Source organism: Gekko japonicus, unplaced genomic scaffold (assembly GCF_001447785.1).
Source record: "Gekko japonicus isolate JY-2015 unplaced genomic scaffold, Gekko_japonicus_V1.1 scaffold477, whole genome shotgun sequence".
Classification (NCBI taxonomy): domain Eukaryota; kingdom Metazoa; phylum Chordata; class Lepidosauria; order Squamata; family Gekkonidae; genus Gekko; species Gekko japonicus.
Window position 1 is genome coordinate 645842 of NW_015174289.1, and position 10935 is coordinate 656776.

The 10935-nt window shown below is 44.7% G+C and overlaps 2 protein-coding genes across 2 annotated transcripts in view; both read right to left on the minus strand.

Moving 5' to 3' along the window:
- RBM15B (RNA binding motif protein 15B) overlaps positions 1 to 179 on the minus strand; it is a 2970-nt gene extending 2791 nt beyond the window's left edge. Inside the window, exon 1 of the mRNA XM_015424015.1 lies at positions 3 to 179. Coding sequence (XP_015279501.1) covers positions 3 to 123 — 121 coding nt within the window. The 5' untranslated portion in view covers positions 124 to 179. The remainder of the gene's footprint in view (positions 1 to 2) is intronic.
- A 2720-nt stretch (positions 180 to 2899) lies between these two features.
- MANF (mesencephalic astrocyte-derived neurotrophic factor) lies at positions 2900 to 10878 on the minus strand. The gene is made up of 4 exons (XM_015424020.1): positions 10722 to 10878; positions 6977 to 7104; positions 5512 to 5653; positions 2900 to 3328 (listed from the first exon to the last, which is right to left on the minus strand). The coding sequence occupies exons 1-4, from the start codon at positions 10807 to 10809 to the stop codon at positions 3144 to 3146; spliced, it is 543 nt and encodes a 180-aa protein (XP_015279506.1). The 5' UTR covers positions 10810 to 10878; the 3' UTR covers positions 2900 to 3143.
- Between the last annotated feature and the right edge of the window lie 57 nt (positions 10879 to 10935).

Genomic DNA, 10935 nt, shown 5'->3' on the forward strand with positions numbered 1-10935 from the left:
GCTGCTGCTCCCGCCGCTGGTGCTGCTCTCCCGCTCGCGCTCCCGAGGCCTCTTGGCGGAGGAGGCGCCCCGCGTTCCCCCCGACCCGGCTGGGCTGGAATCCCGCTCGCTCCCCCGCTTCATGGCTCCGGGGCCCGCGGCTCAGGAGGCGCCTCCGGCGGCAGCTGCCATCTTGGACAAAAGGGAACGAACGAAGGCGGCTCTGCCCAGTTGCCGCGCCAAGCGCGCCCCTCACGTCATCAGCCCGCGTCCCCGCCGCGAGCGAGACAGCGGGCGACGGGCCACCGCGCTTATAATGGCTCCGGCAGCAGGCGGCGACGACGCAACGCTCCCCTCCCGCCGTCGAAAGGGCGGGGGAGGAAGCGCCGTTTGCGTCGCTGTGTCAGGGTGACGAGGCTTACAGGCGCCCTGATGCCTTCCACTGCCCGCTTTCCCGCCTCGCCGCGGTCGTCCTCATGGCGCGTGGAAAAAGCGAAGGCTGCCATATTTTGTGTCCGTGGCTCTTGCCCCTTGGCATTTAACAACATGTGAAGCTTTCGGTATTTTGCTTCACTACATGTCAGCCTGATAGGCAGATGAGCAATAATAAGCTGGAAACGTTGGCAACCTGCCGTCTGTATGTTGTTTAGTAGCCTGTACGCGGCTGCTGAGCAAGAAGCTCTGGACAGTTTCTTGTGTAAATGTACACGTAAAACATACCAAAATAGGCGTTCACACTAGAGGAAAAAATGCCACGATACCATACAGGATTTTTAAACCTTTGCACAATGGCTACTTCTCGGTGCAAAAACATTAAAATCCACAATACAGTTGCTAACTCTTATCCCCTGCTTTTTCTTGCAGAGGACTTATATTACACTTTAATTTTGTACTATTAAGAAAGCACTTTCTAAATTTTTCAAGTTTCCTTGTCCCAGTAGATTTTTCCTAGTTCTATTATTCACTGTAACGCTAAGGTAAAATAAGCCCTATTATAAACACTACACTGTTTGACAGTTCTCTTTTAATCCAATTATATTTTCTGTATAGAGTTGTGACATGGTCTGGAAGCATCTGTCAGAGTGACAACTATTGCACATTTTGCAATTTCATTTCAAACCAAAAATTTCTTCAATAGTGCCTTTCAACTAAAATATTTCAGTTAGTATTTATTCAAAAGTATACTAGCAGCTTATTTTTAAGAATGTTTTACATTTCCAAGAACAGATATAGAACTCTAAAATTGGAATTGCTACGTTCTTCTCAAGGAGAGTGTAGGGGTGCCTCTCCTGCCCATCACTAAGAATCTCATGAATGCATTGTCCCAAAATAAAGTCCCCAGAAGATATCTAAGGGGAGTTATCCAAACATAATCTTCCCTTTCTGCATTGGCACACACTGAATTACTACCTCAAATTCATCTGTCTTACTTTAAAGACTATCATACAGGCAGGCCCATAGCCAGGATTTTTTTTAAGTTGGGGGGCCTTTAAATAAGTTGGGGGGCACTGATGTCACATAATAAAATACTTTAAAAATCTTGTGCTCACCAGTTGGAGCAGGCAGCTGCTCCATCCATGGAGGCCCATGTGGTGGCTGTAGGGAATGGTGTGCCAGGCTCTGGCAGGGCGGCGCAACAGGGTGAGGGGGTGGATGAGCAAGCGACGCAGGCTTTGGAGAAGTCAACCTGGCTGGCCTTGGAGTCCTTCCTTTCAACTTTCCTCCCTTCCCCTCCTGCTCTCAGGAGCTGAAATGCCAATGGTCCTAGGGCAGAGAGGGATGATCACCCCAGCTTGTCTCAAGGGTGAACCCGCCCCCTTCCAAGTTGCCCTCAGCTTGCCAGCCTTTTCTCTTCCCTAACCCTGCTGGCAATCAGGTGAAGGTCGCCCCTGGTTCTCAGGCACACCCCGCCCGTGGCCCACAGTACCCGCCCTATGCATCAAAAAGTGGGGCCAAAGAGGGTAGCAAAGAGAGGGGTGGCCCGTGGGAGCTGACCTCTGCTAAGGGGGAGGGCACGATCCCATCCAAGTGAAGGCTGCGTACTGAGAAAGAAGAAAGCCCCTCCAAATGGGGGTGAATACCAGAGAGGGAGGCTTGGATAAATGCTGGTCAAGGCCCCCTGGCTCCACCTTGCCTGCTGGCCCACCCGCTGCCAGCTCAGGACTCACAGCCCTTCTCCCCGCAACCACCAGCCCGGGATGCAGCTGGTGGGGCTGCTGCCCTGCCCCTGAAAGAACTTGGGGAAGGGACAGCAGTGGTGAGGAGTCCTCTGGAAGTCATGGAGCCTTGGTAGAAAGTTGGGGGGCCAGGCCCCAAAATGTCCCACCATAGCTATGGGCCTGTATACAGGCAAGGAGGGAAAGCATTTCCCCATTTCTTTCAGTATATGTTTGGAGATTAGACTTCTTATCTGCATTACCAGCTAGAAAATACAGAACTGAAAGAGTGTGAGCTCTTACATTCATGAAAGCAATAACAAGGGGTCTGAACAAGGGTCAGTTTACACACTAGTATTCCAGTTGTTCAGGCCTATGCACTGTACCTTTATATAAAAAGGATACAATGCCACTGTTCCTAATTTCAGCTAATCCCTACGGAATATCCAGTTTCATTTAGATCACGTCACAGGCCCATTCAAATACAGCATGCCTGTTCACTCAAATTCCTGACATTCTATACTTGTCCAGGCCACCTGGATAAAAAGCCAAATACAGAAGAATGTACAAAACTGCAAGTCTTCACAACTATGATAGTAAAGCAGCCTTTTTATCTTAAAGAGTGGCATCTTAAACCAGTGCAGCCTCAAACAATGAAAAGGTACCTTTCTTACATATATCCAATCAAGTAGTGTGTGTACTTGAAGATTACTTTGACTTCAACACTTGCACTAAATTCAAACCAACTCAATATCAAAGTGACCAGACTGGATTTCTTAACTTTATTTTAAAAATTCCATACATATGTTGATATCTCAGCATAAATCAGAGACAAGAGAAATAATAACTAAAGACATGAGGCAGTTGAACCAGCATTGCAAGAACCGCTTCAATCCGACATGTCAAACTCAGTTAAATAAGTTACAAAAAAAGTTTTCGATAAAGAAAATAGAAAGATTAACATAGTTTGTGTGTGACGTGCTAATGTGCTAGAGACCACTACAGTGGTCAGAGGTCTGTCCGTGAACTGGCTGCCTTTGGTGCATATTTAGGCATCAGTTCATTGATTTTGCGAATGTAGTCCGACTTTTCAGCACAGCCTTTACACGTTTCACCCCAGTCGTCTAGAATTTTCTTCAGTTCTTTGACTCTCAGCTTCTTCAAGTCCACAGTGCTCAAGTCAATCTGTTTATCTGATGGGAGGATAGAGTACTGGTAAATACAATGCCCCATATAGCAGCACACTCCATAACACCACTATGCAGATTCCAGTAGGACTTGCTCCCAGTTGTGTATATGTTTTATAGCCTTAGATAATGGACTATCTGCAAGTCTTAAGGAAACATCCTTAAAGCCATATTTATTCAACTTCCTCTGTTGTGCTTATTATCTTTTATTGAAAGAGAAGCATCACAGTTAATTCATATAGCTCCATTATGTCATCAGAAAAAATATGAGCTAGAGCACCTAATAACTTCTAATTTACAATAGCTTAAAGTTCCATAGACTTCAATCTATACCAAATACCAGAGAGGTCTGCAACCTCTTTAAGAAAACAAGAACTTTTAAGTTAAGATATATTGGAGTAGAAGGGACACTAGAATAACCAGTACATGAAAGGAATGGCAGGCAAAGATTAGAGATGCTTACAAAATGGGAAATGATAGAGGTGGATAGTTGATGGTAATTCATGTGCAAACCATGTGCCAATGTGCTAAAATAATTAGACAAGGTGGTCTTGCATGCATTTATTGTGAGACCTTGTGTGTGCTACTTCAAATTAAATTACTCACAGTAACTAATGTTTGGACTACAGAAATTTTATGATTATTAAACAACTTTTCAGTTACTGCTAACATATTTTCAGCTATGCAAATAAGTTCTCTTTGTTTATCTTAGTTTGACTCTAGTTATAAAAGACTGCTGGCCCCTGTAGAAAAACTTTGGGTGAGGTTTAGATTGACTGTATACCACCAAGCGGAAATGTATAATTTTTCCAAATTGGCAAGTTATTTCTTCTTACCAGCTGTTCAGAAGCTTGCAGATTGGAACAAGTAACAATGAACTAGCAAATTGTCCAAAGTGTAAAACTGAAAAGGTTCAAAAGAGAGCTTGAAGACATATTTCCTGTGTGTATGAAGTCACTGGAAAAGGGGAAAAAGCAGGACCAACTACAATCTATATTAAAAAGTAATGGGGGTGTGTGTGCCAAGAAGCCCATAAGGGTAATTTAAGTGACTAGTGAAGGGTGGAATATAGATTTAAGGATTCCTAAAAGGTTAACTCCCCCCATCCCCAGGCCAACTGCTATTTGTTACTGATACAACTTCCTCCCTTTGTATAGGATGGAACAGTATGGAGTAAAAGCTTTGACAAAGGAAATTATGGCAATAGGAATATTTGTAGAGGCCACTTTCATTTCCACAAATCAACAACATAATGAAAACTTAAAACAACCCCGGGTTATTAGAAAAGATTACAAGGGAGAGTAGATTAAAGGAACAAGCAGAAAGAGACTCCTGGAAAAAAAGTTATGAATGCTAAAAACAAGGGCATGTGACACCGTCTATTTTCCTTTAAACAGGATAACAACTCTACTCAAAGAAAACATCTGGACATAAAAGATACATTATTCAGCAACAGACATCCCAATGGTTATTAATTCTTTTCTAGAACAATTCTTTATATTACTTGTAGTCTTGTCTTACTTGTTATATTCAGAGAACAATTAGCTCCCACTCTGCTTAGCTTATAACTTCATGGTGCAGTGCGGTTCTTCTAGCAATCCTTCATACATGTTGAAGTCGATCTTCCCAAACTGTCTATAAGTTTACCATTTCCCTCCCAGAAATGCATTTTAAACTATTATCTTTGTCAGTACAGTGATGGTCACCCTAACTCACAGTGTAGGGACCACAACTGGACACACAGATGACCAGTGCATATGAATGAGGCAAATATTTTATTCTACAGGCCAAACACTTTGACTATTACTGTGCATAAGCCATACTGTTTACAAGACAGCCCTACCTCAGCACTGTAACCTTCTTAGTTAGCAAACGATCAAGAGGTATGTTACCCGACCATAACAACACTTCTTACTACTTGATATGTTCGTATCCAGTCTTTATTCCATAATAAAACTTAGCAACTACAACCGGGTCCTCTTTACAAAGGGAAACGTAGCACAGGTGACTCGTCCAGAACTAGAGATCTTTCTCAAGTATGCACAGATCTTTACTGCAACAGCTATCAGCGTAAGATGATCACAACCATTTCAGAATGTAAGGAACATATAAAAAAATCTGGATGCATACCAAAACACAGAGTGGAACAAGTCCAATAAACCCTTTAGCATACGTCTGCTTTTACTCACCATACTTCAGCTCACAAATCTGACTATCTTTCTTCTTCAGCTTCTCACAAATCTTTTCAACAGGAATGTGATTACTCAAAGGTTTTGACACCTCATTAATGATTTTAGTGGCTGCATCACTGGTTGCTCCAATGTAATAGCACTAGGAGAAGAAGCAAAGAAAGAGTTTCCGAATGCAAGGGTTTTTCTAGCAATTTATTAGATTTGTCTCACAAAACTGAATATGTTAGCTATTAACATCTTTAAAGATTTCTGCTTCCTCTCAAAAAATAAAAACAAGTGACAACACCAATACAATACTGCATTCCCCCTGTATTTAGAGGTGTTCTATTACCACCACCACCACCTGCCCCTTACATGAGGCATGGACAATCTGAAGCTTCAGCCACCAAGAGAGACATGATGTTTCCAAGAAAGTTCTAATAGATCAATATTCTGTTCATGGTTCATTTGGCTTTTCTTCAGCCTCTGACAGAACATTTGACAGATGCTGTTTCTGACTTGGTTATGGTTTTGAGACTCAAGCTGTTAATGTCTGAATTAGAAAGTCAGGAAACCTAGCTGCTATACCTTTGCAAACTCCCACTCTATTCGTGGTAAATGAGGGAGGAAAGTGAACTTCTGTTCTGTGAGAGGCTTGGGCTGTGCTGGACTGCTGCAGGGAAGGGCAGCTATAGAAAGGTGGCTTAGCACAGCCAAGCAGGTACTGGAGTGGAGAACTGAGGAGCTGAAGCCAGCAGCTGAAAGCTGGTTCCCAGCTGGAGGTGGAGTCTGAGCCCCCAAGTCCCTCAGACCTCACCCATGTCCTCCTCCTACTGTCAAGGTGCTCCTCCTTGTCTCTTCTGGCCTCTCTCTGTACCAGCTTCGAGAAAGGAGCCACCCCAACCACCTCCACCTTGGCCTGAGGCAGAGAGGTTTTAAAAATAGGCCCCCACAGCCTTAACATGCTCCACCCCTTGGCTGGGTTGGGCCCTTATCTTGCCTCACCTGATTATTCATTCCGGCCAACTGGAGTAAAGAGGTGTGAATGACACAGCCATGCCTTCCAGCTAAACTTCCACTGGTCTTCTGAGTCATGGGAAGGGCACCAACTTTTGGATGTTGCTGGGCCATGTCCATATAATTCTGGGATTGCTTGTTGGACCCCCTGGGGCAGCCTACTGCAGGAGCCTTGCCACTTTATGTGGGAGCACTTCTTATGCAGATGCACCCATGACTGTCAAGTCTGTGTATATTTAGAGACCTAGTCACCCAACAGGAATATCTGTATAGTTTAGACCATGAAACTAGTTTCCATTAAAAGACTGCTTTAAAATTTATCCCTTCAAACTTTCAGCAGTGCTTCTTGGAGCCCAGTACATCAATCAAGCAACAAAAACAAAGTACTGAAAGAACTTTGGTCTTTTTGTTATTGTTTTCCATTAGATTGGCTTCAGAACCAGAATCTCGGTGCTGTTACACTTACCAGCCGGTTCTCTTTGCCTTTTGCCTCTTTACAGGATTTCAAAAGCTCTATTTCAATACTGTTTGGTGTAAATTCAGCATTCTTTTCCTTTAAGCTCTGGTAGAATCTTCCCATGAATGACACACATACTGTGAAGGGAAGGAAAAGAGGGACAGGCTTGTAATGCAAAATATCTTGTAATCTGCAAACAGAATGGATGAACCTATGTCTCCTATAAGTTAAATGGAGCAGGGCCTACAAAGATCATAAAGGAATTCACAGACATGAATGATAAACACATCAAGTCACAACCTTTAATGTAAAAGACAACAATAAAGAGACACTGTACACTTAACATACTTGAAAAGCAACCATTGGTGGAAAAATATGCCCACCTAACGTGAATTCATGGGACACAAATGCTACGTACAAGTCCTTACAGCATATGCGCTCTGTCACAAGCTGCAGAATGGCATATACTTCCTCTTCCTGAATTAATAAGTAGAGGCAGGATGTGTCACCTTGCCATAAGTCCAGTTTGTTTCCACCCATATCAAACAGGTGAAACACGTCATCTTAGCATTTTCTTGCTGTTCAACTTCACTCCAGATTTGAATTTTAAGACACCTACCTCTTGCCTACACCAGGGGCAAGTTATACAGGCCAAGCAATATATATGCAAGCCTTTGATGTAACTGGGACTTATCTGCCTGTACATGACATCACAAAGCTCTGGGTTCTTAAGATGTGTTTGTTCAATGGCAGACACCCCCCCCCCCCCAATCACTGACAGCATGGAAGCTATTGCTCTTTCTGTGGTGCTGGCAACATGCAAAAGTCCAAGGACACCATAACAACATTGTCTCAGGTTCCAGAGCATGGAGCTGGCACAGGGATAAGATCAGCTACAGGATCCTTGTATTATACTGGTGGACTAAGACACTGTGCTGCAGCAACTCACACCCTCCGTTTTAATGTGAGGGCATTTGATACTCCAAAATGGAGCCTATTTCAACAATAAAACACTAGGCATACTCTGCATGTGTGTTTAGTGACTCAGAGTTCAAATCTGAAACTATGGCTGCAGTGCAGAGAAGTAGCTAAGTTGGCAGCCCTGTATTAACTACTTTTAGGAAAGCTTTTGTGGCTAGTAGAAAATCTCTTATTTTCTAAACTTGATGTTAAGCTGGTCACAATGGTCACAACCAAGGAATTGTACGTCACCTGCCTCTAAGAGGCATTATTTATGTATATTTTGAAGTATAAAGTAGGCATTACTATAAAGTAGCAAGCCTCTCTCCAACTCTTCTCAATGGGAATCTTCCCTCTCCTTGCTGGTGAAATAGCAGAGGTTATGCCGGTAACAAAAAAAGAGAGAATTACTTTCCAAATTCACAATGGTTGTATAAGAAAAGTATGTATTGCCCTCGTTTCATTCAGCAGCTACTTACCCAATCAGTCACTACCAAAACTCGTCCCAGAAGCCAAAGGAGCGAGATAAATACTCCTACATAACCCCTCATCAATTGTGGTAATCCTATAGTTATCAGTAGGGTAGTTTCTGCATACTTGGGAGATGCAGAAAACTATTTGTGTGAGATTGGTACACCCTAAAGGTTTTCCAGGGTGATTTAAAGACTTTTCTTTTTTGGAAGGGCTTCAACTTGGATTAAGCAATGACACTTGTGGTTTACATCCTTAAGTCTGGTCATGATTTTAAAGATGTTTCATGGTGATTCTATCCTAATAGTTTTATATTTAATTTAAACTTGCACTTTTCCTTCATGACCCACTGCATGAAAGAAGCAGCCTATAAACACACTAAATAGGTACACTGGGTTGGATCCTGCCAATACTTTCCCCTTAGTGGGGAAGATGACTTTAGCTGACTCTCCCCTCCTGCAAAGACACCCCTGATGTTGTTCTGGGGCTGCAGCAGGAAGGAGGAGGCAGAGAAATCACACTCCACTAATGGAATTTAAAAAATTGAAAAGTGGCCCAATTATGACAGAGCATACTCATTCACAGCCTTGTGGACCCTGGCTGGGTGAACAGGTGGTATAAAAATGTTTTAAACAAATGAATATACTTTCTATGTGCAGCGGAAAGTTGAAAGTAATTCTAAAAGGAAGAAAGGGGATGGGAGAGAAATTGGCCCCAGTGAAATTCCTAGCAGCAAAGGGAAATGGAGAAAAGAAGAAAACAGTATAATACGGGGGTTGGGGGAAGGTTATAATATTTACCCCTGTATGGAAAAGTTTGAGGGGAAACAGCACATACCCTCCAATACCAATTGCCGATCTAACTCTCCAGAGAGATAAAGATGCCACACACAAACCTGCACTATACTGCTTTAAGTGATTCCTGCACACTTCATCCACAACCCCCAACAGTCAGTACTATACTGCTAATGTGCTACAGTGTTTGCCTGCCAAAGGTCGGGGCTAGTAGATCACGAAGCCAGTCACCTAGCCCTGAAGTTAAGCAGGCTCACTACAATCATTATGTTCCCAAGCCTTTATCTCTCACAGCCCCCCCCCCCTCTCCCACACTTGCTAAGGACTAATTTGTATAGCCATCTTTATCACTTGTTAACTGCCACATGATCAGCTTGGCTGTATGAAATCATCACCACAGATAAGCTACCCTGAATAAAGCTTTTATATATGAACAAAATACCTTCCAATGGGGCAAAATTAATAAAACTGGACAATGCCAGTCAGCACCAGCTGCATCCTACTCAATGTAACTGCAGCTGAGTAGTGGTCAGCTCCTAAAACAAAAGTGTGTCAGGAAACTGGACAAGACAGGCTTCCTCAGAAGCCCACGCCAGATCGCAGCAGTGTGGGGAACTGCTGTAATTCCATCACTGGTGATTTTTTTTCATGCATTCTACATAGAAAAGTTACCATTAATATATTCCAGTGAAACTTCAGTTGTCTCTGACCCAAATATACATGGATTAAAACCAATACATTATAAGCTGTCACAAGTAGTACCCCACATTGTTTGTAAGGTAAGGAGTGAACAGGGAACATACCCTTCTTCCAAGAGAAAGCCGTTCACTCACACTACCTCTGCCTCAGCGGGAACTTTAACCTTTAAAAGCAGCCATGTGGCAGGGAGGCCTCATGTGTGTCACTGCAAGTACCCTGAGTGTGTGAAACAGGAACTCATGCCCCAAGTACTGCTGTACAGCACCTACAAATCGCGGCTGTCACCAGACACAGGAGAATTGATACCGCACCCTTCTCAAGCCTACTCACCAACCTGAAATGCATGCCGTGGCCCAGTTCCGCCGTTCTTCCTTACCTGGGACCCACAACCGGGCTTCATCAGAGGCTGGATATTTTTTGACGAAGTGGGGGGGTGGGCGACCCGTCTTCTTTCCCACGCATTAAGGCACGACTGGCCGGGAAGCCGACCTCCACCCCATCCCACCCAAGATGACCCCTCCTGGCCCCCTGGCAACAGGCTCCTTCCCAACGGGGCTACCAGCACACGGAGTGGGCCGCCTCGTTCCCTTCCTCTACAGAGGCCACCACTTTCTGCGAGACCACCAAGGCTATTCCCCCTTCCCCCCTCTCTGTGAGGCGGCCTAACCAGACCCTCGTTCGGAAAGCAAAAAGAAGCAGGAGAGACTCCACGGAGGAGGAGGAGGCGGCCGCAAGAGCCACGTTCTCGTAGGACAACGCCAGGCGGGCCGGCACGCCGGCTGCCTCCGCCACCTGCCGCACGGAGCTCTCGCCCTCCACCGCAGACTCACCTTCGCAGTCGCCCTCCCGCAGAGCTCGGCTATTGCCCGGGAGCAGGATTAAGGCCAGCGCCGCCCAGAGCCCATTGGCCGCCCGCATCCTCCCTCTCGGAACCCACCTCGAGCCGCTCGCTCGGCTCGCCCTGAGCCCCTTCCCAGCCGGCACCTTGACGACACGCGGACCGCCCACTCGCCAGTCCATTGGCTGCTGCTTCTTTCCTTTTCC